The sequence below is a fragment of the Myxine glutinosa genome, chromosome 5 (genome assembly GCF_964187855.1).
Source record: "Myxine glutinosa chromosome 5, kmMyxGlut1.1, whole genome shotgun sequence".
Taxonomy (NCBI): domain Eukaryota; kingdom Metazoa; phylum Chordata; class Myxini; order Myxiniformes; family Myxinidae; genus Myxine; species Myxine glutinosa.
In genome coordinates this window covers 85,840,955-85,866,177 of record NC_136265.1, presented here as the reverse complement: position 1 = coordinate 85,866,177, position 25,223 = coordinate 85,840,955, and the positions used below count along the sequence as shown (strand labels likewise).

The following is a 25,223-nucleotide window of genomic DNA, read 5'->3' as shown; positions in this document are numbered from 1 at the left end:
CAAAGGTGTTGATTACATCTGATCTGCTGATTTAATTGAACGAAATAATGATTAGGGATACAAGTCTGCTTTAACCGTTATTGATTTGAGGAGTAGATTTGCATGGGTTGTTCCTTTGAAAATCAAAAGGGGTAATACTCTTAGGTTACATTTCAGTGGAATAGCTAGTAAAAGTAAAAGGAAACCAAAGAAGTTATGGACTGATGAGGGAACAGAGTTCGACAACAAAACATTTCTGAAATTTCTTAAAGATAATGGTATTACATTATGCAGCCCCTTTAATGAAGAAAAGGCAGATGTTATTGAGCGCTTAGTCACACTTTGAAAGAGAGGCGATAAAAAAAAATGCACACAACTCGGTTCTCAACAATGGGTACCTTTAATTTCAGATACTGTAGATAATTACAATATTACAGTTCATTCATCAACAAAATCAAAACCATCAGAAACATTTACAAAATTAGAATATGAAAAGAAGATTAATTTGAGAAAGCCCAAGTTCAAAGTTAGCGATATTGCAAGAAAATACAGATGGAAAAGTCATTCTGAGAAAGGATATACAAAGAGATGGACAAAGGAAGTTTTTAGAATTGGTGATGTAATGGATACAGTTCCTTGGACCTACAAATTATATGATATGAATGGGGAAGAAATCTTGGTTTCATTTTATTCAAAGGAATTACAAAAGACACAGGCAAGCAGATACACGACATGACCAAAAGTATGCAGACACCCCTTCTAATTAGTGGATTCGGCTGTTTCAGCCACTCCTATTGCTGACAGATATATATATATATATATATATATATATATATATATATATATATATATATATATATATATATATATATATATATATATATATATATGTATATATATATATATATATATATATATATATATATAACCACACAGCCATGTATTCTCCAGACAAACATTGGCAGTAGAATGGGTGGTACTGAAGAGCTCAGTGATTTTCAACATGGCACCAACAAAGGATGCCACCTTTCCAACAAGTCAGTTCGTCGAATTTCTGCCCTGCTAGAGCTGTCCCAGTCAACTGTAAATGCTGTTATTGTGAAGTGGAAACGTTTAGGAACAACAACAGCTCAGCCGCGAAGTGTTATGCCACACAAGCTCACAGAACGGGACCGCCGAGTGCTGAAGCGCGTAAAAATCGTCAGTCCTCGGTTGCAACACTCACGACCGAGTTCGAAACTGCATTTGGAAGCAACATCAGCACAACAACTATTCGTCGGGAGCTTCATGAAGTGGGTTTCCATGGTCGAGCGGCCTCACACAAGCGTAAGATCACCATGCGCAATGCCAACTGTCGGCTGAAGTGGTGTAAAGCTCGCCGCCATTGGACTCTGGAGCAGTGGAAACGCGTTCTCTGGAGTAATAAATCACACTTCACCATCAGGCAGTCCGACGGACGAATCTGGGTTTGGTGGATGCCAGTTGAACACGACCTTCCCGAATGCCTCTTGCCAACTGCAAATGTTGGTGGAGGAGGAATAATTGTCTGGGGCTGATTTTCATGGTTCGGGTTCGGCCCCTTAGTTCCAGTGAAGGGAAATCTCAACGAGAAAGTATACAATGACATTCTTGACGATTGTCTGCTTCCACCTATGTGGCAACAGTTTTGGGATGGCCCTTTCCTGTTTCAGCATGTCAATGCCCCCATGCACAAAGTGAGGTCCATACAGAAATGGTTTGTCGAGATCGGTGTGTAAGAACTTGACTGGCCTGCACAGAGTCCTGACCTCAACCCCAATGAACACCTTTGGGATGAATTGGAATGCCGACTGCGAGCCAGGCCTTATCACCCAAAATCAGTGCCCGACCTCACGAATGCTCTTGTGGCTGAATGGATGCAAATCCCCACAGCAATGTTCCAACATCTAGTGGAAAGCATTCGCAGAAGAGTGGAGGCTGTTAGAGCAGCAATGGGGAACCAACTCCATATTAATGCCCATGATTTTGTTCATGTGTCCACATACTTTTGGTCTTGTCGTGTAATACCCTTTAAAGCTATAGGTTGACACTTCACAATCCACTACTATGCAGGAATGGGAGGATTAAAGTTGTTGTTTGGAGGTTAGGAATATAGAAACATAGCTTATTCCTGGACTACGATCCTCCTCAATCTTGAATAGCTTTCCATGTGACCGCTCTCCAGACGAAAGCCTCTCCTCAGTGAAAGACACATGAAAGCCCGCTTGGAGTTTGCAAAAAAGAACCTAAGACTCTCAGACTGTGAGAAACAAGATTCTGTGGTCTGATGAAACCAAGATTGAACTGTTTGGCTTCCACATGGCCACTCTGCCATAAAGCCCAGATCGGTGGAGTGTTGCAGTGATGGTTGTCCTTCTGGAAATTTCTCCCATCTCCACAGAGGATCTCTGGAGCTCAGCCAGATTGACCATCTGGTTCTTGGTCACCTCTATTACCAAGGCCCTTCTCCCCCAATTGCTCAGTTTGGCCGGGCGGCCAGCTCCCGGAAGAGTCCTGGTTGTTCCAAACTTCTTCCATTTAAGAATTATGGAGGCCACTGTGCTCTTGGGAACCTTCAATGCAGCAGAAATTTTTTTGTCGGCTTCCCCAGATCTGTGCCTCGACACAATCCTGTCTCTGAGCTCTGCAGGCAGTTCCTTCGACCTCATGGCTTGGTTTTTGCTCTGATATGCATTGTCAGCTGTGAGACCTTATATCGACAGGTGTGTGCCTTTCCAAATCATGTCCAATCAATTGAATTTACCACAGGTGGACTCCAATCAAGGTGTAGAAACATCTCAAAGATGATTAAGAGAAATGGGAGGCACCTGAGCCAAATTTCAAGTGTCATAGCAAAGAGTATGAATACTTATGTCAATGTGATATTTCAGTTTTTTGTTTTCAATAAATTTGCAAAACTTTCTAAAATCCTGTTTTCTCTTTGTCATTATGGGGCATTGAGTGTAGATTGATGAGGGAAAAAATGAATTTAAACGATTTCAGCATAAGAACCACCTTTGGAGGCAATTTTTCTCTGCAGAACAGGGGTTGACCTTTTTCGGGCACCATGGTCCCCTTTTTGAAGCAATGTTTTACGGCCGGATGCCCTTCCTGCCACCAACCCTGTTAGTCGACTCTGGCGACACACAGGGAATTACCAGTGAACTGGTACACAATTTGCCGACCTCGGAAGGATGACAGGCTGAGTCAACCCCCCTGGCGTTAATTCAGCGATCGACCAGGATTCGAACCCAGGATCCTCGGATCGTGAAGGTGTCTGAATACTTTCTGAATGCACTGTAGAGCTGTTTTGAAATATCGATCACATTGTTCGACATCCCCCGAATAGATTTAGGTTTATAAAAAACTTTTTTAAACTTCATAATTGCGAGGGGTTTCTCCATATTATAACAGTGCTCCATTTGCAATAAGTATAGGTACACTCAGGGTACGCCACCTAAAGGCCGAATTCAGTAACAACCCCCTGACCGATCAATTAACTGCCCACGGGCCAAATTAAGGTACAATTGCCTCACCGATCAATTAAGGGCCCACAGGCCAAATGGTGGTGATGATGATGATGATGATGATGATGATGATGATGATGATGATGATGATGATGATGATGTGGTTGAGCTTGAAAGTGGTTGGATGTCAATGAAAGATAGTCTGTTCGGAGCCGTTGGTGAGGTATGTGGATGGACAAAAGGACCACCGAGGCACTCGGAAACATGGTGGTGGGATGATGAAGTTGGAAAGAGAATTCAAGGAGGAGAAGAGGAGAAGAGGAAGAAGTTCAAGGAGTGGCAGAAGGCGAAGGGTATGGGGGCAGGAAAGGCAGAGCATGAAAGTTATAAGGCAGCCAAGAAGGCTGCAAAGAAAGAGGTAGCAAAGGCGCAGGTGACATGTAGGAAAATGTTCGGAGAACGCTTGGATTTGGAAGAGGGTCAGAGAGCGGTATTCAGGATTCAAAGCAGATAGCGAAAGAGAGGTGTGATGTGATGGGGGTGAGTTGCTTGAAGGATGAATTGGGACAAATCGTTGTGGACCCAGATGGAAGAGATAGATATATGGAAATACTGTTGAATGCAGAGAATGAATGGGATGGCAACATAGAGAGTAACCCAGTTTTAGGACCGGCAGAGAATTGAGTACCAGCTTGCTGGGATGAATGATCCCGGTGTGTACCCCGGTTTAGAATAAGTACACTGTATCCCTGCGCATCGTAAGAGGCGACCAAGGGTTGGCGTCAGGAAGGGCATTCGGCCATAAAAACATTGCCTCAAAAACAGGGAACCATGATTGTCATGGGGCCCGCAAGGCTAACCCCCGCTCTAGCGGGGAAAATGGCCTTAAAACGATCATTCAGAGAAGATAACCGAGAAGGATGTTGTGGAAGCGATAAAAGCAATGAAGAGTAGAAAAGCGGGAGGGCCGACGGGAGTTGTGGGAGATATGCTGAAGGCAGCGGGAAATTGGGGTGTGAAGAGAATGACAGAGATCTGTAACCTGTTGGGGGAAGGAAGGCCGCATTCCACTGGCTTGGGAACTGAGTACCCTCGTCCCTCCATACAAGGGGAAAGGTGACCCTCTGGACTGTGGCTCGTATCGAGCGACAAAGTTATTGGAGCATGGCATGAAGGTATTGGAAAGGGTGTGGAGAGGAGGATAAGGAAGAAACTGAAGATTGACGAAATGCAGTTTGGTTTTTTAATTTTTTTTTTATGCCATTATGCATATTTATGTTTATGATTTATGCGATTTATGCCATATTTATGTTTATGATTATTTATGCCAGGAAGAGGAATGACAGCTGCGCTTTTTATTGTGATGCAGTTGCAGAAGTACATGGAGAAGAGGAAGAAGTTGTTTCTTGGGTTTGTTGATCTGGAGAAAGCATTCGATAGGGTTCCACGTGAAGTAGTGACATGGGCATTGAGGAAGTTAGGAGTGGAGGAATGGTTGATCAGAGTAGTGATGGCAATGTACAAAAGAGCGCGCACAGCTGCAAGGACGAAGGACGGGAACAGTGGTGAGTTTGAGGTGAAGGTGGGAGTGCATCAGGGGTCGGTACTAAGTCCACTACTATTTGTAGCTGTGATGGAGGTGCTGGCTCGGAACGTAAAGGAGGGTTTACCGTGGGAGTTGTTGTATGCAGATGATCTGGTGTTGATTGCAGAAAGTATGAATGGACTGAAGGAAAAGATGAACAAGTGGAAGGAATGTATGGAGATAGAAGGTCTCAAGGTGAATATCGGAAAGACGAAGGTGATGGCAAGTGGTAAAGCATGTGGTGAGGTGGAAAGAAATGCGAAGTGGCCATGTGCTGTGTGCAGGAAGTGTGTCAGAGTGAATTCCATTCAATGTACAATGTGCGCGGAATGGGTTCATCAAAATTGTGGTGGTTTGAGAGGGTCATTAACCAGTGTGTAAGCTACATTCAAGTGTATGGTGTGCACAGAGGGAGCTGCAGATGGAGGAAATGTTGAGTTGGATCCTGGAGACGGCGTGAAGCTGGAAGGTGTGAAAACATTTTGTTACCGAGGAGACATGCTGAATGGAGAAGGTGGATCAGACTCGGCAACGGTTGCTGGAGTGAGATGTGCATGGAAGAAGTTTTGGGAACTGAGTGGCGTGCTGACGAGAAGGGGAGTGTCGTTGAAGCTGAAGGGAAAGGTGTATGCTGCATGTTTGAGAAGTGTTATGATTTATGGGAGCGAGACATGGGTAATGAACGTAGAGCAGCAACAAAGGCTGGAAAGGGTGGAAATGCGAATGGTTCGGTGGATGTGCGGAGTATCGTTGAGAGAGAGGAAGACAAATGATGAATTGTGAAAGATGATGGGAATAGAGCCTGTGATGGATGCTGTGAAGAGAAACAGTTTGAGATGGTTTGGTCATGTGTTGAGGAAGGATGAAAGTAACTGGTTGAGAAGAGTGATGGAAATGAATGTAGAAGGAAGTAGAGGACGGGGAAGACCGAGAAAGACTTGGCTAAAGATGGTCGAAGAAGAAATGCGGGCAAGGGGGTTAATAGAGAGATGCAGAAAATAGGGCAAAATGGAGAAGATCGTCATGGGGACCGCAAGGCTAACCCCCGCTCTTGCAGGGAAAATGGCCTTAAAATGCCTGTTGCTGATGTTGTTGCATAACAGTGCTCCATTTACAAGGTAATATTTATCGATGTTTCTTTGCTTAAAATAAAATTTTCTTGGTGATTTAGCAATGTCATCTCTGCTCAACAAAGATACTTGTACCAAGAACCAAGTTCCAACGTATTGTGTGTTAATATACTTGATGGTGATGATGAGTGTTACAAGAAATTTAAATTATTCCCAAAAATGAAACATAAACAAATATTCATTGGTCCACTTAGTGAGTATAATCAAATACAGTCCCCCTCCCCAATTCCCTCTTCCTCCATTTTTCCCTTCCACCACAAGTAGTAGGAGAATGGGGTGTCTTGAATGTGCCGACTAAAAGCGAACGAACGTAGTGATTGAGAATGAGCATCAGCGAATGTCTGTTGAACATTTTGAAATCTGCTTTGCCTTCCCATGTATTTCCAAACACAAGCTTCCCCTTTCCAAAAAGCATTTTTTCTTTCTTCAAAAACTCTGAGACTATTCTCTCTTTCTTCACTTTTCTATCAATGCAGCTGTTTTATGTAAGGCCTGGCCTCGATGAGGGCTTAAAGCACATGAATGGAGCCTTCAACGTTTTTTTAAAAACTCGTGATAAACTGATATCGATGCCATTCTCCTGTGATAACCAATGCAGACAAATCTGCCAGCAAGAAAGGGCGGATATGAAACACGTTGTGTGGATCGAAAAACAAAATCACAGTTGTATCGAGGAATATATGAAACCTCCCACCCACCTTAGTATGGATAAAAGCGGCGTCGTTCAGGTGGAAACTCAAAATCACGAGTGTGTCGACACACACAACTCACAATAAGTTGGGGATATTGTGGGAGTGAATCGATTTTTCATCGGGATTGGGATTATGGTATTGAAATCAAGAATGCTGTGTTTTTTCACACTCATTAATAACCATAGAATTAGGACCAACAACTTTTTTCAACATAATTAATACACAAAATCAACCACACCGAAGAACCTGCAATATCCCTAACTTATTGTGAGTAGTGTATTATCAAACCAGCTGTTTCTGCCAAACCCATGATTGTGTTTACTTCCGGATCAGGAGCAGTTTTTGATGGATTAAAAGTCAAAATCATAACACGTGGCTTCGCAGTTGTTTTGCCGCCATGCATTGTGGGACGGATTTATCGCAAGGGCGGCAGGGGAAGAGAAAGGAAGGGGAAGAGGTAGAGAAGGGGAAGGCGATGGGAGGGAAGGAAGAGGAGAGGAAGGAGAAGGGAGAAAAGCGGCGGATGGTTGAGGGAGGGGAAGGGTAGGGAAAGGTAAGGTTGGGTAAGGAATGGGAGGGGAGAAGGAATGGAGGAGGGAGGAGGGGAGAGGGTTATGCTTGACGTTGTAATGGTCATCATTTCCCACGTTAAAGCCTCAAAGTTTGTAAGTTAGTCAAAATTTTATCACATTTCCACCAGATTTGTTGTAATCCAGTGTTCATCCACTCCAGCGAACACGAAAACCGAAAACAGAAATAGAATCGGAGTTAGAATGAGCAAGTGAAGTCCTGAAGAACTCTTGAGAAGATCATCTGACCCATCAATCCCCACGTTGTCCTTAAAAGCCGTAAGTTGTTCAAAATTTATCAGGTTTAGACTGAACTTGTTTTACCCACAGACCGACCAAAAATTTGTATTACTTAATAATGACAGGCTGCATATGTGTGTCGTTGGTTGTTGTCCCCATAATTTGGGTTTTAGAAGGAGGAACTGAGTCCTCGAAGGACTCGAAGTATCCACCCATGCTTCGGGGAAGGATTGCGATTCACGGGCCAAGTTGTGAAGTTGTGTTGTTCTCAGAGTTTAGTTCCAAGGGCTCTTTTCAGGATCGTCACTGCACCCTGTGCAGCCTTCAACTGCAGTTTGTTTGTGGTCATGTTCCAGGGATGTTTTTTTAAGATCTCTGTAAGGTTCTTATTTATCATTCCCATTGCCCAAATCATCACTGGTTCAATTTTGGTGCTGTTCAGTTTTCAGGATCTTTTCATTTAATTCTTGAGGTCTTTGGTATTTGGTCATTTCATTGATTTCTGCATTTTTTGGCCAAAATCGCTGGGTACTGATATCTCAATCAGGTATGCTGTCTTTTCCTTTTTGTTCCTGAGTTTTATGTTCATTCCCAATGCTTTTTTTCTATGTGCACTCTTGATGGAATTATCAGGTCACATGTGATCATTATATCCTTGTTTTCAACGATTGCTTTTGGTTCATGTTTCCCCGAGTTGTTTTTTTTGTGTGTGTTCAAGATCAAGGCTCGTGCAAGAGCTAAAAGTAACAGTTTTGTGGAACTGGGATATTGAAATTTCTGCAGATGTGCCAGTGGATTACTCCACATACCTTGTTGTGCCTTGGATGAACAACTGCTCTGACATGAGTTTTTTCACATCCCGATAGGAGGTGGCTCGTGCTTTCTGTTTTTACCTTGCAGAACCTACACTTGTCTGATTGACTCAGTCCTGCCATATTGTTAAATCCATTGGTGCAGTGTCCTTGGTTTTGGGCATTAATAATGATTCGTTCTCATTCCCAGTTGAGCTGGCCTCTTCTTTGCCATGCCAGTGATCCTTTTTTGTCTATCCCCAATCTGCCCAACTCTTTTTTTATATTTCCCTGCTCTTTTGTCTTTCTCCCAGTCTCTTCAATCTCTTCCATGAACCTTGGCTACGTATAAAACGGCAAAATAAAAAGTGTTTCAGGTGCTCACATGATTTAATGAAGAATTAACACAAATTTAGCATTTGCATGAATATTCTCTTTGTTGGTAATCTCCTTGTTCTCCATTGTGAATTGCCACGTGTTTTTTTTTCAGGTGGTATGACCGATTGAAAGATTCTCTACAAACTGTACATTTGTACGGTCATTCTCTGTTGTGAATTCTCATATGTGTTTTTAGGGTGGAAGATTGATTAAAAGAACATCTGCAAACTGTGCATTTGTATGGACGTTCATCATTGTGAATTCTTATGTGCCTTGTAAGGGTGAATGATTGATTGAAAGATTTTCCACAACTTGTGCATTTGTATGGGCGTTCACCATTGTGAATTCTCATGTGCCTTGTAAGGGTGGATGAATGATTAAAAGATTTTCCACAACTTGTGCATTTATATGGGTGTTCACCACTGTGAATTATCATGTGTGATTTAAGGTGGGATGACCGACCAAAAGATTTTCCACAACTTGCGCATTTGTACGGGCGTTCATCATTGTGAATTCTCATGTGTGATTTAAGGTTGCATGAATAATTAAAAGATTTTCCACAACTTGTGCATTTGTATGGGCATTCACCATTGTGAATTCTCATGTGTGATTTAAAGTTGGATGACTGAACAAAAGATTTTCCACAAATTGTGCATTTGTATGGGTGTTCACCATTGTGAATTCTCATGTGTGATTTCAGGGCGGCTGATTGATTAAAAGATTTTCCACAACTTGTGCATTTGTACGGGCGTTCACCATTGTGAATTCTCATGTGCGTTTTAAGGTTGCACGAATGATTAAAAGCTTTTCCACAACTTGTGCATTTGTATGGGCGTTCACCATTGTGAATGATCATGTGTGTTTTAAGGGTGGATGATCGATTAAAAGATTTTCCACAACTTGTGCATTCGTATGGGCGTTCACCATTGTGAATTATCATGTGTGATTTAAGGGCGGCTGATTGATTGAAAGATTTTCCACAACTTGTACATTTGTATGGGCGTTCACCATTGTGAATTCTCATGTGCGTTTTAAGGTTGCACGAATGATTAAAAGCTTTTCCGCAACTTGTGCATTTGTATGGGCGTTCACCATTGTGAATTATCATGTGTGTTTTAAGGGTGAATGACCGACTAAAAGCTTTTCCACAACTTGTGCATTTATATGGGCGTTCACCATTGTGTTTTTTCAGGTGTGATGTTAAGCTGGATGAGTGACTGAAGGATTTTACACAAGTTTTGCATTTGCATGGGTGTTCATCTTTCTCTTCTTTGTGAGCCTGGTGTAAATTATTACGTGCAAACAATTCATTATCCTTTTTGTTGTGTTTGTAAAAAGTCCTCTTTGTTTCAGTTGGCGAGTCTTGTGGGTCTGTGCCTGCGCTATTCATAAAAGTAAGTGCAGTCTCCCTTGAAGATTCAATGGATCCACCTGTAAATACAACATCACATGACCTGTAAAATAAACCAAAAAAAAACAACCTTTTGTTCAACACTTGTAATATAATTCTGAAAAACGGACGTGAACATGTTCATAATTATGTATTTGTTACACTGCAAAAAAGTTTTTAAAAATATTCTTAATGCATATTTACAGCACAGTACAAAAGCTTGGGTTTTCCCCAAGATATTGATCCTGTTGTGGTTTTAGGAAACCACTCAGAGGCAATGGCAACCACCATACAGGTCCCTCAGTGTGGTTATTTCCATGGTGTAAGATGAGAATAGCTCCTTCCCCTTGTGTTGTGGGTGAGAGTGTCACAAAATGTGTTGGCGTAGGTAAGAGATGCTTTTCACCTGTTTTTCCTCGGGGGTAATTGTTTCATGTGCGCAGCGCTGTCCATATGTGTGGTCCACGTTTTAATCTTGGAAGAATGTTTCATGTATGTGAGCAGCGAGTGTATGCCTAATTGCGCCAAAACTTATTTGAAATGACGAGCTAAAACCAAAACCATCACCCACTCAATTTCCCCCAGATCTTTCCTTCATACACGATGCAAAAGTGCATCGTGTATGAAGACCGTTATTAATACAGAATTTTTTTTGTTGCATTTTCTTTTCCTACGCACACATTAAAAGCCATTGCATGAAGTCATTATACACGCGGAAGCCCCTGGAATACCGTCAGAAAGTGGATGCGGTGACGCGCTGCTCCGGCACATGCTCCCATATCTGGCCTGACCTGACCTGACGGATCACCTGGAGTACCGTCTCCATGTCGGAGAGGGAGTCATACACTTTTGGGGGTTGGAAAAAAGTTTTTTTCCACCTGTTCTAGTCGCCCTCAGAGGGTGTTTGGATATGGACACCTATCAAGGCTAAAACAAGACCTGTTAAAGGGCGGAGGAGCTCCCTGTGAGCCAACGGCCATCTATATCTGGTGCCCAACTGTGTCTGCTGATGTCGTCCTGCAGCCGGGTTACCTCTTTCCAGGAGGTTGGTGGCAGGATTTGCACTCCGGCCACCATAAAAACTCATTATATCAGGTTGGTGTTCTTTTCAGGCAGGTTAACGCAGGCAGGTTGGATGTCAGGAGTGTTGCTATCCCAAATGCTGACCCCCCAATTAACTCAACCCCCATCACTTGTGGAAACAGGCGGCGGTGAAACGGATGAAAGGGGGGAAGGCTCCTGGCATTTGTGGCATGCTCCAATCATCCAATCATCCTGGCATGCTGAGCTTCTCAAGGCTGATGGAAATGCTGTACTCGAGTCGTTGCATGCAGTTCTGTGCTCTGATAATCCCAACTGACTGAAAGAGGAGCCTTGTTGTCCCCCTCTGGAAAAGGAAGGGTGATCACCAGGACTGCAACAACTACCGAGGGGTGACAATACTCTCGGTGCCAGGCAAGGTCTTTGCTTGGAGCATTCTCGAGAGCGTTTGTCGCCATCTACTTGAGCACCAGTAACCAGAGCAGTTGGGCTTTACACCAAAGGTCAACAAATTATTATCATTATTTTTTTTGCATACAAGATCGAGGCTCGTGTCAAACCATGTCTCTTCAGAGAATCCTTGGCTATCGCTGGACGGACAATGTGTCCAACTAGCGGTTGCTGAGAGAGGCTCAGATGAGATTTTTTTTCACCTGTATGGTCCGTGAACATCAGCTGTGGCTGTTTGGGCATGTGGCTCGTTTTCCGGACTGACCCAGCTTACCAGATACTCTCAGCAAGGGAGCCTCGTGCGTGGAGGAGGCCAACGGGGCGACTGTGTGGCTCGTGGTTGCAGCAGGTTGATCGGCATCTCAAGAAAATAGAGATGGGCCAGGCATCAGCCTGGGGGATCGCCAGACGGAGGCCCCTGGAGTATCATTGGAAAGTGGATGCAGCGGCGTGCTGCTCCGGAGCATGCTCCCATACCTGACCTGACTGATCACCCACTCAATTTCCCCCAGATCTTTCCTTTATACATGATGCGAAACTGCATCCCAATGACCGTTATCAATACAGAACTTTTTTGTTGCATTTTCTTTTCCTATGCACACATTAAAAGCCATTGCATTAAGTCAATATACACACTGTTCAATGCTTTTCCATATGGAAAGCCTTACGACCCACTCACCACAACCTCGCCAGACTACCCACGGACATCATCGTTACCTCCCTCGTCACAGTCCGACCTACTTCACAAACCTCCATCACCATGTCCATTGTGGCTGTTGCCGACCTGAGAGCACGAAAAATACATGCTGTGACAGGATCTCCACAAACACCTCAGAATAAATAGACAGTTGGCATCATCAGAGTCCTGTGAATGGTGGATCGCTCTGTCCATATCCACAAGCCATTACAACAGGCTCTCAGAGTTTGCCCCGTGCCTGAAAAGAGCTGCAACACAGACTGAATGGTAAGTGTGGAGATGTCTTACCCATACCATAGTTTCCAAACCCACTGAGAAAATCCGTTGCATAAGCTGGTGGGGGTGGGGTCAAAGTGGCAATGTGCCAATGAGCAGCTGTACTTTCACCAAGAGCTCATCTTGATCTGGCTTTATGCCCCGCCCTCACTATCCATGTTTAAAAGATCTGCAGGCAGGATTTTAAAGAGTCAACTGTTGCTTCCTGGCTTCGGTGTTCAGGTTCATAGCTGGTCAAGGGACGCTCAAGAGGTGGTACTCGTGTTGGTGGGGCAAGCTGGGGGTTGAGGCACTTGTACGGACAGAAACCATATGACCGAATTTTATTTAATAGGTGGTCAGGCGAAATGTAAGAACATCAATTTATCATTAAATATCAATACCTTTTCTTTGACAAGATCGAACATTGCTAGTTCTTCTCTTGGAATGAGACCTGCCATGGTTGTTGAATCCACTGAATATTCATTGTTTTGAAGACCCTCCACAACATAATCAGTCGGTTGATTTACCTTTTCCAGTTATTGGAATAATCCTTCATAATCATATTCTAATTCTCCGAAATCCTCTAATTATTGATCTGTCATTTGACTCAAATATTTGATCATTTGAAGTTTTCTCGGAGTGTATTCTATCGTGGGTATTGGAGACGGTTGTCCTCTTTGTTGGGAAGATTTTAAAAGCAGTTCAAAATATTTCTCGTTTTCTTTCAAACGCTTCCGCACCAATTAGTTTCTGTTTGCGTTTCTTCTTTATGTCTTGCTGTTGCTTTACAACTTTTGAAGCCAATTCCTGATGTTCCTTAAACCTTTTTGCTCTTTCTTGTGCATTCATTTCTGCATTTATTTATTGAAAAATATCATTTCATATTTAATCTTGTTTCACAATGATATATTTATATTTTCCAGTCGTGTATTTCATATCAAACTCAAATTCCTTTTTACCACAAAATGTAGAACAATTGTCTGTCCAAAAAATATTTACATTTTGAATTTAACTGAAATAAAACAAAATTATTGGCATTGTTTCTTATTGAACGACGAGGGAGTTGAAAGTACAATTGACTGAGAGAAATACAATTACAAGAGGAATGCTTCCTCTTGTATAGTAGCTATCCATAACCGTTTCGTTTCTCTCATTCACACAATCATCAATGCTAATGAGGTTCTTTTTTAATTCATATAAATCTTGGGGTGAAGGTATAACATCCATATTATCGCTAAGAATACAAGCTACAGGTTTTGATTTCTTTTTACATTTCTGTGCATCACAATTTTTTTTTTTGTTTTTTTGTATACAACAGAGGCTCGTCTCAGAGCTAATGTTAATTACCAAAAAAATAAACGGACACATAAAACATATAATGAAGGGAGCAGGAGACAAGAGGGAAAGAGAGAGGGAAGCACACAAGCACAACAATAGCAAGCCATGCGTGGAGATTTCCATGGATACTATAGGAGGAGAGTTTGGTGAGCAGAGCGGGGTGCCAGAGCGTATCAAAGGCACGTGATATGTCAAGGCAGACAGCTCTAATTTCCTGTTTGACATTGAGGACCTCCATCCATTGTTGAGACAGCCGAAGCAGCATGTCCAGAGTAGACTGACCTGGTCTAAATACAAATTGATGATCAGAGATCAAGCCATTGGAGAAGAGGAAGGATTTGATATCTGAAGCAATGATGGATTCCATGACTTTGCTGATGATTGGGAGCAGGCTGATTGGTCTGTTGTTGCAAGGATCTGTTTTTGCACCTTTTTGTGAACAGCGGTAATGTTGGCTGATTTCCAAGCTGAAGGCAGATGACCTTGAGCAAAAGACAGGGTGAAGAGAACAGAGAGAGGGTGTGAAAGAGCGACAGAGCAGGATTTTTGGACCCATGGGCTGATGCCGCCTGGTCCAGTGCAGAATCAGAGTCGAGGATTGAAAGAAACTTCTCCACCTTGTCAGGAGAGAATGACACAGAGTCCAGGAGCAGCTGGGTACGACTGGGTATGGTGGGTACAGAGAGAGACGGGTTTGGAACACAAGATTTTGAGGCAAACACAGAGTTGAGGCATTCAGCTTTTTCACGAGCGAAGTCAGCTGTGTAGCCGTTTGATGTAAGGGAAGGGATGGAGGGGGAACAAACATCAGAAACAGATTTGACAAGATGCCACCAGGATTTGGAAGAGGAAGACAGGTTTGAGAATTCACTCTTGAGTGCAGAGAGATATTGTTTCCTGGCTCTCCTAATGGTGGACGCACACTTGTTCCAGGCTTTCTGAAAGGAAATGAGATTGCCTTCCATTGGATTTGCCTTCCAGGAGGCGAAGGCAAGCTGTTTCAGGGCAACTGCCTCACCACAAGATTCAGTGAACCATGGATGGGAAGAAGGGTAATGACAACTGAAGACGGGATGGGATAAATCTGTGCATGAGAGAGAGCAGTTTACTTTGGAAGAATTCCCAGGATGAGTTGATGTCAGAGGCAGTAGAGATGGGAGATCAGTCCAGATGATTCATGGCTGCTTGAAGACCGTGCCAGATGGCCTGAGTGAAATGCCAGACTCGTCAACTTTGAGGAGGCTCTCTGAGAATGACCAGAGAGACGTCTACTTTGACAAGCATATGGTCAGATTAACCGATTGGAGCAAAAGAAGCGCAGCAGACATGTGCAGGGAAGTTTGTCATAACCAAGTCCAGAAGAAATGATGTACCATTGACTGATATCCGGGTCGGGAAATTGACAGATTGTGTCAGTCCCAGTCAGTCGCAGAAGTCCTTTGCTGGGGTGCCATGGCTGGTGAGAGAGGTACCCACACCCAGCCAGCTGGCATGGTGACAGTTGAAATCACCACATATGAGGAAGAGAAAGTTGGGATGAGTAGATAGAGGTTTGTCCATGTTATCAGACGGCGAGATGCCGATGGAGTCATCACTGTTAGATGGATGGCACAGAACACATATGAACAAAAGGTAGGAGCAAAGGGGAAGCCGCAGCCAGAGGTACTCCTGGGGGTGAGGTGGAGAGAGAGAGAGCAATGCAGGGAGAGTGAGGAAGAGAGTTTTTTATGAAGCTGGCAACCCCACCTCCAGGATGAGGCTCAAGTCTATCATACCGGAGGAGGGAGTAACCAGGAAGAGATATTAAGGAATCAGAGACATCTTGAAGGAGGAAAGTTTCTGTTCAGCAGATTATGTCTGCTTTGTCAGAAGCAACCTGCAAGGAGAGATCAATCAGGTTTGAGCAAAGGCCCCAGATGTTTGAGGTGCATACCGTTAAGGAAGAGGAAGGGGGAGCATCGGATACAGGACAGGGGTGGGGAGGGGGGAAGGTTAGGGTAAGATGTGGAAGAGGTGGAGGTGGTAGGGAAAGCTGTTGGTAGTGTGTCAGTGATTTCAGAATAGCCAGGAAAAAGGGAAGGATGAGGAGGACAAAAGGTTTGATGGTGAATGGATGAGGCACAGTCAGGTGTTGTTTGAGGGGGGGCAGAGCGAGGAAGGTTGGAGGAGATGGAGGTAAGAGTTGGAAGGGAGAGGAAGCGGGTAGGATGCTTTGAGGATGAGGGGTGAGAGGGGAGAATTGGAGAAAAAAGGAGGGTGGGGAAGATTTGAAGAGGAGGGAGTAGGGGAGAGTTTTGAAATGGAGGGGTGAGGGGGAATTTAGGAGGGGAGGTGTGAGAAGGGAGTTTAGGAGGGGAGGGGCGAGGGGGAGTTGAGGAGGGGAGGGGTGGGGGAGTTTAGGAAGGGAGGGACAAGGGGGGATTTTTTGAAAGGGATGGGTGAGGGGGGAATTTAGGAGGGGAAGGATGAGTTTGGTTTTTAGAAAGTGTTGGACGATTCATGGAAAACAAACATTGATTGCAAAATGAGATTCTTGTGATTTTCAAGTCAGAGATCCGTTTGGAAACATTGGAGGAGGGGTGGAATGCAGGTGAGTTTCGGGAATGTAGAAAGGAAGAACTGTAAGAGATTGAATTTGTGTTTGAAATGGAGATTTGGTGAACACGAAAACAACCTTTTAAAGAAGAAGTAGAAAAATGTGTTATAAGGCCGAAAAAAATATATTGCTGGTCTCTGGTCAGACCAAAGTTCCAGAATTGATGCGGCGATGCGGTTTTTTTTTTGGTTTTTTTTTTTTTGAAAAGCATGGATTGCACATGTAAAGGAGTTGTTTTTGGTGTCCTCATCCCTTCGCGCTCCTCCTCATCTGCCGTGGCGCCGTCCAGAGAGAAATTAAAGACAGCCAATGGGACTTGTAGGCCTTTTTTGTAAATAATGAACACAAGCTTAAGTTATTTTAAAATGTATTTATTCTGAAAATCATTAAGTTATTCAAGCATATTATAGACTGCCATTTCGTTCTCGAGATCGCCTCGCCGTACCGTCAAACATTCCAATGTGTCGATCGTGTCAACACTGCGCATGCGCAAGTGGTCTAACAGGCCGATGGTCTCCCACGATCTCTTCTCCCAGTCCACCAGATTACTTATAACTTCATGACAAACGAGATAGGATCCAGGCATAACTAACGAGACCACCCGCAGCTCTCTAGGCCTTCTGGTACCCGACAAAGAACGTCTTCGTTTCAATAAATGACAATATCCAGCCGATTGGATTCATAATGGCACGGCACACAAAACTACTCATATCTTTGGAACGGCTAGTTGGATTTGGACCAAACGTACTTTTCGACCAAATTTGGACCAAACGTACTTTTGGACCAAATTTGGACCAAACATTATATCCAAACTAAACATACTTTTGTAGGGGAGAACCGTGCGCAAACGTCGATACCAATGGCGACCCTCACAGACCCATATTTCCCGAGATAGCGCGCCGGCCCGGCAACAACAGGCAAAATCGATGCGCGCGCTGACCAGAGACGGGAAATATATTTTTCTCGGCCTTAGGTGAAAGTGGATCATTGGAAGAACGATAAAGTTGAAGAAGTATGGTGAGAACTGGAATTGGAAAGGTGTCTTTTGGCTGGAGAGGCTCGAGTTATGAAGGAAGGAGAGGCAAAAAACAGAAAAAAACCGGGTTGGCCGAAACACGTGGTCGAAGAACGAACAAACACGGAAAAGAGAAGGAAATTATATCTATATATATATATAGATTTTTTTTTTTGTATCAAGACGAAACAGAGGGTAAGATGTTCGGGGAAGTATGGGCTGAAAAAAGCGTGGAAAAATGGACCACAAACGAAAGTAAATGGACCTCAAACGACCGCTGAGAGGAAACAACAACGCCTCGAGACCTGGAACCAGGCCTGAAAATGCAGCAGGAACCAACAGACGATTATACACAGGTATGCACAATTTACACCAAGATCTAACTGGAAACACACAGTAGGCCCTCACACCCGAAAATAAAAATACATTTTTGACAAAAATACAAATGGCAAAATTCTTAACTTTGGTAGCGTGGAGAGCTTGGAAAAACACACGACCTCACTCGCAAAACCGAAAGCGGAAGTGTATAAAACAAATGGACACTGCTCGGACTTCCAGGAAAGAAGTCGGTATTTCATAAAAGTGGATCTGGGGTGAATTAATGGGGGTCGAAAAGTTTGAGGTTTTGGATGGGGGAAGATAAGAGATGGTGGTGAACAGCTGTTTTAAAGACTTGGAGGGAGGAATGGGATTGAAGAGAGTGTGGGAGTTTGTTCCAGAGGCGGGAGAAAAGAGGAATGAAGGAGTGAAGGTGAGCAGAGAGTCTTGATTTTGGCAGTTTCACTAGAAGAGGGTTGCTGGCAGATCTTGTGCGACCTGTAGGAATATTTGGGGGACAGAGCACAGACAGAGCTGACGGAGCTAGGCCGGAGAGGAGTTGGTAGAAGACAGAAAGACCACCAACCTGCCTGCGTTAACCTGCCTGAAAAGACCACCAACCTGATATAATGAATCCTCCACTGGTCTCCCTTATTAAATATTTCTTGATCACAGGTTTTGTCATTTTAATCTTAAGTGAACCAGTGTCCTTTTTGGGTTTTAATCAGCCCTCTCATGAGTGAGACAACAATTCTCACTGCTCCTTTTCTCTGAATTGTATTAATTTTAATCTTACAAGGCTTTTGATTTTCAATATATAATTTTAGTTTATTCAAATTGATTTGATTAACATAAACCCCAGTAGGGATTTTACGACTCATTTATTTGTGAGAAAATTATGTGAGACTCGTCATAACACCATTATCTGTATTAATCTGTAATTTTGTTTCTTCCAAAAGCAAACAATATGTTTCAACTTCTTCACTCTCCCCCCTTTCAATGTACAGGGAGGTATCCACTCTTTTAGACTTTATGGTTTCCTTTTGAGAATTCAGGTCAATCATTGGGTAAAATGCCAGGGGCATAGAAAAGGCCCCTTTATATAAGGGTATGTGCCATGTGGCAAAGTATAGAAAAGAAGCAACATTCCAAAGCTCATAGAAAATGTCGAACAATAGAAAAGAAGGGACATTCAAAAAATCTCGTGTGCATGATGTACTACCCTTGTGTTTTTAGGAGTAACCAAGTAATGCTCGAGAAAACTTCATATAAAGCGGCGCCAATTTGATTCATACAGCTGCATGAAGAAGTAAATGTATTTTATTTGTCAGATGTAGGGCGCCCCTTTATATGAACTTTTCGAGAGCATTACTTGGTTGCTCCGAAGAACACAAGGGTAGTACAGCATGCACGTGAGATTTTTCGAATGCATTTGTTCATCGTGCAAGACTTTATTCAAGATGACATAAAAGACTTGGAAAAAATAAGGGGAAAAAACATTCAACCCAGACAGGATTTGATCCCACAATCCCCAGCTTGGGAGTCTGATCCATTAGGCCATTGAGCCAGCCAGCATGTTGGAATTAAATATATATATATTTTAAAGTGGTATAAAGTGTGGATATATGTATATTTATATCTTATAACCCGATTTGTGAACGTCTGTTTGTTCCGTTTTGCCTCATGGACAGCCTGAGGAAGTGACTTCGAGAGGGTATCGTCCGTGGGGGGTAACTTTTCAAGACAAAAAACATGGGTCCATCAGATTTAGACTAAGGGCGTGCTCAAAAAGTGTGGCTTCCTCTGCAAAAAATGTAGTTTATCATGAAGTGCTGAAAGGACAGTGTTACTTAAAAGAAGGTTAAAATAAACAGAATATCAAAACTAAACTGCGTGACTAACTTAATATTGTTTCCGGGCAATGCCTCTGCAAGCATACAATATAACAGCAGAAGCCAAGAAACGAATTTTCAGTCCTTATGTTAAAGTTGCATACAGAGAAACCGTCCTAAAAAAAAGGAAGGGGCACTTTGCGCCTCCTCCCTTTGAATTCATGACAATAAGCAATTTGATGTGATACAATACTCATAATGATGCTGAAATTCAGGTTTAAGAATAAGTAAGTTATAAATATGAAGAAAATGCATTTGCTCATTATTCAAGATGAATATTTCTTTCCCCTTCCTTTTCAAGTCTTTTGTATCAACCGAGATGGAATTCGAACCCACAATCCCCAGCTTTGGAGTCTGATGCTTTCTCCATTAGGTCATTAGGCCAGCATGTTAGATTTGTGTGATAATATTTGTAAAGAGGTATAAAGTGTGGGTACACTGTTTGTGTATATATTTATATGCTATTTATTTATGTATATATATATATATACATATATATATATATACATATATATATATATTGTTACAGACACGACTTTGATGTTATGGTGGGCCGAGCGGAATGGCCGCCGTGTCCGCACAAGTTACCCGATTATACTCGAACGTTGCCGAGTCGCGCTACGCTAAATCAATGAAGGAAAAGGACACAACGGCTGGGATTAAAATGACACGACACCAGGGATACGGTTCTCAAGACCTCCGGAGGAGGTTATATTAGGGCGGAAGGTCACATTACAACGACAAGAGGGACAGCATAGAAAGGCAGGCACTTAGACACACTCTTATATTAGCCCCGACAGACGACAGATAAACGGGACAAAACTGACTCACACGGGGATTGATGGCAAGGAGGGGCAGGTCTTCGATGGCTCAAGGTGCACCTTGGCTCAGGGGCAAAATCGACCCGGTCCAGTCCAAAGATGCGGGAGGTCTCACTCAGCGCTCGGAGGTGGTGACTTGTCTTCTCAAGCTGGGGGCGCATCTGACCTCACATCCGGTAAGTCGCCGCGTATATCCGGCGGGGAGTGACACGCCCTCGGCTCGTTAGCTCCGCCCCAGATGGAATCGGCACGTTGCTTCTCATTGGGTGCGTGCGGGGGGGTTACCGGCTCCGCCCTTGACGAGGGCTGACAGGGAGCCCCTTCGTGGTAACCCCGTCGGAGCGCATGGTCAATGGCGGCTAACCGAGCCGGTGTGAGGACGCACACTCCCCCGCGCCGCGCCGCCCCCATTCTCCTCTGTTGTTGTAGTTGTAGTTGTTGTTGTTGTTGTTGTTTCATGGGGAAGATGGGAGGAGGTAAGGGGAGGTCCTAAACTCACTACTGGTGCCATACGATCACATTCTGGTGCAACGAAGAGTCAGAATTAATGGAAACGAGTCCTTAACTGACATAGACTAAGAATAACTAGCAAGATGTCCTATAGTTGTCTACGTGAGATGCGGTGAACCTGGGCACGACATTTAATGGGGGAAAAAGGGGAAGGTCGGTTCTACAGAGTGTTATTTACAGGCAATGGGACGAGGGAATGGGGGATTGGGGATAGTTGGGGAGTATTGGGGAAATAGGGGAGTATTTACAAGCGGATATTGAGGCCAAATGCCATATCCGCAACATTGCACCCTTCTCTACCCTCGGGGCGTCCCGACCCGATAAATTTTTACCTATTTTAGTGTGGCACTCAGATGTAGTTCCCTCTACTATTAACTCTACCCTGAGTGCGACAGTTTTACAGATGTTCACAAATGAGTAAATATGTCCCCCTGCGACGTTGCACCCTTCTCACAGAAACACACCCACAGGATAACCGAATTGCGGAAAGAATTCGCAAACTAAACATACAGCCGGTAGGGAGCATTATTTACAAGACTACGCTGCTATTTACACTACGATCCAGGACCTGTTTTTGGAGGAACACATGCAGATGTTATGCATAGAGAGAGCACGCATGCCAGCATCGATACACCAACCCACGAGTGCTCTGTGGCCTACGGCCTTTAATAAAGTGCAGAGCACCCTTTCCCAGCACCAAAAGCACCACCCCATCACACAGTCAGCACCATCCGGTGCACCAATAAAGTGTCTATAAATCACCGGTGGTGTCGCAGCCGGCCGATGTTCTGCCGCTGGTCTTGCCTTCGTGTGGTGCACTTGGCCTTTGTACTTCTTCCAAAAATAAAGAAAGGCGCAAACCGCGTCCATTTCTTTATTGTGGCCGTCAGGGGGCCAACTAAAAGTGGTTCACCTGTATGGCATAGGTGCCACGTTGACCCATAGGTCCATCCACGGGTGGTGCTTGGCCGCAAAAGAACTGCGGTCCATGGTGGGCGGCCACAAACATTGCGGTCCATATGGTGTATCGATCCAGGCAGCAAGCAGCGAAAGTGCAGGCCCACAACTGCGGAGCCAGCACCTCTCTCTCCTCTCTCTCTGCCCCAAAACCAGATCCTCGGAGGTGGGAGACAAAAGAAGCAGACAAGTGAGTAAGGTGGTAAGGGCGCAAAAATGCACGCAACACAAGGTAATGCACACTAGGGGCACATGGGAACCAGGTGAGACAGGTACGTTCCTACCGTACGCTCCCCCCCCCCCCCCACCAGGTAACCTACATGGCCCCTCCCTTACCCCTTACTGTATCCACAAAACACAACACTACCCATAAACATCTATTTTACTAATCAACAAACGTCCCTACTGTCTTCCCCGTTCCTCCCATAAACCAAATTCGTCTTCTCTCCCTCCTAACCAATCAAATTTGCCATTTTCAACTCTCATCAAAATTTGCCATCTCCAACTCAACATCATAATTTGCTATCACCAATTCATCATCAGTCCCTCCTAGGGAGGGAGAGATGGAATCACCCCAATGTCTCATCCACGTCGTGATGCGTCTCACCAATCCACCCAGCAATTCTCATTTCCTGCACACAGAACAAAGAAAACACAGGTGTGGAGTCATCATCATCACCACAGGTAAGTGGCTGCGTATGGTGCGACAGGTTCATCAATCCTAACTATTTCCTAAATGACTTTAACAACTTTACACTACCCGGGGTCTTTCTCCGGCCAAACCATTGGCCCTCTTACACTATGGGTTCTAAAAACCAATTCCCATTGGCCAAACTGTGGTGCTTTTCAATTTGGGGTCTCACTCCCCCGATTCATCTCCCGGTGCCCTCGCACAATTTCTGGGCTGTGGCGTGTACCTCTCCCAATGGGTCTACCCACCTGCACACCTCCACCACTGCAGTTGCCTCCGAGCTTACCTGCTCCTTACCCTAACCTAACTACCTGGGGAAGGCCCTCTGGCGCTCTCCCCACTCGGTGCCCTCTCTGGCACTGGGCTGCCCGATCCACACCCGGGATCCTCAGGCACCCACTCACAACTACCGGCTCCCAGAGCCCACCTGCGGCCTCACCTGGCCGACATCCTCACAGTGGTGGAGTGCCCAACCAACTACACACACGAACAGGCTACACGCCCAGCCATTTCCACAACACTAATGCACCCATCCACAATACCATTCTGTCACCCGCACCACAGATGCCAATATCCAACCACAATTTACCTATACCCTCTACCTAACACTTACACTACCCGCCCCGGGTATCCGTGATGGGGGTCCACTCTTCCCCCATTCACACCTTCGCACCATGCACACCACTCCGTACCACTTACTCCAACTCTCTCCACACACCTGTACTTGCACACCTGTGCTCTCACACCTGGTGCCACCTGCACCCTTCTCTCCCCAAGCGCATTCGCGCTGATCCACACACTCACTACTCATACACTGCTCCACACACCTGTCCAGTTGCACACCTGTGCAATCACACCTGTTCAATTCTCACACACACGGCATCATCTCAGCTAACTACTCCCTTCTGAAACTTGCGCTTCCCAGTCGTCCCTTTAAACTACTGCGCTCCCACGTCATTATCATCCACACTAAACTACCTGCGTCCCCACTACAGGTATCAGTCACTAACTAAACTTAACGTTACCTAATGTCAATCTCTTCTAGATCCCTACAATATAACCTAACCCACCCGGGCTAGTTTTTACTGCCATACACCCCATAAGCTATTGCGCATTTGCCCCCCCCCATATGGGAAGGGTGGCAGGGATGCCAGCCTTACCCACCGGGCCCATCGCTCACTACCAATTTTGCACATCAAATTTCAACAAATTAAAAATTTGCCAATCACTGCCCATCATCTGTCAATCATTACTGCCAATCCCTTGCCAATCATCAAATTTTGTTTTTCTCTAATTTTGGGTCCAAAACACTAACCTCATCACCCGTCGACTCACTACTGCCTCTCGGTGCGCCAATTCCCGTCCAAAGCCCGGCTTCGTAAAGCCGAGCAATGAATGCGGGTTGTTCCGTGCCAGCGGCTGGATGCGTCCGGCATTCGGTGCAGGGACGGGGGCTTACCCGTGCCGAGATCCCACGCACCATCTCGGCACGGAGCCATCCAATGTCCCGCTCTCGACCTGCCGGCACGTCTCACCAAAAAGTGGTCGCCATGACGACCCTTTCTATCGGGCTGCCAGCTCCGCCTAGTGGAGCACGGACGCGGCCGTTCAAAGCGAGGCCCGGCACGCACCGAGGGCCCGATTCGGCTAAAAGTCGACCTAACCGCTGCTCCGTTTAACGTCGATGCTTCACCTGCATGCTTACACCCCGCAGCCCGTTCCTTGCTCACACATCCAGCCGTGCCCATGCTCCTCGTACCTTTCCTTACACACCCAGGTACTCTCATTCCACTCACAGCCTTGGTCACACACCTGACCACCGAACACTTTGGCACACATTCGTTGGTCGCACACCTCACCAACACACCTCTTCGCGCCCCCTCCTCGGTCACCTCCTCTGTGACAATCACAGGTGTGCTCTCATTCGCACACCCAACCACGTGCCTCACCACCAACTCCAGCGTGCATTCCCACTCACGCTCTACCATTCCAGGTGTGCATCCTTCCATCCCAGGTGTACATCCTCGCTCACCTGTCACAACCAACTCACTCTCCTTGTCACTCTCACTACTCTCACCTCCATTCTTGACAGCGCACTCACCCTTACTCTTGACAGCGCACTCTTTCCTCATGCACCTGTCCGTCACACACCTTTCTCGCACACACTTTCGCGCACACTCTCCCGTCACACCCTCTGTAACACTCACCACACCACGCTTCCATGTGCTCCCTCGCACACGCGCTACGACCGACTCACTCTCGCCAGCACCCTCACTCCTTGGCACGCACTTTTTCCTCACACACCCCAGAGTCGGACTTTCTCGCACACCTCTTCTTTCGCACACCAGACCTGTCGCACACTTCACCAACGGCCTCTCACGAACACCCGGGTCCATCTCG

General features: G+C 45.0%; 2 protein-coding genes across 5 annotated transcripts in view; both read right to left on the bottom strand.

The window, feature by feature from the left end:
• Positions 1-25,223, bottom strand: part of LOC137428471 (uncharacterized) — a 165,804-nt gene that overhangs the window by 114,432 nt on the left and 26,149 nt on the right. The window lies entirely within an intron of this gene.
• The window catches only part of LOC144892325 (uncharacterized), a 42,467-nt gene continuing 26,086 nt past the window's right edge, over positions 8,843-25,223 (bottom strand). The window contains exons 4-5 of one of the 2 annotated variants that reach the window (XM_078778310.1): positions 12,410-12,514; positions 8,843-10,280 (exon numbers count right to left, since the gene is read on the bottom strand). In XM_078778310.1, the coding sequence (XP_078634436.1) occupies positions 9,010-10,239 (1,230 nt within the window). In that variant the 5' untranslated portion in view covers positions 10,240-10,280; positions 12,410-12,514 and the 3' untranslated portion in view covers positions 8,843-9,009. Of the gene's footprint in view, positions 10,304-12,409; positions 12,515-25,223 lie in introns of both variants that reach the window. The other variant, XM_078778311.1, reaches the window with a different exon arrangement.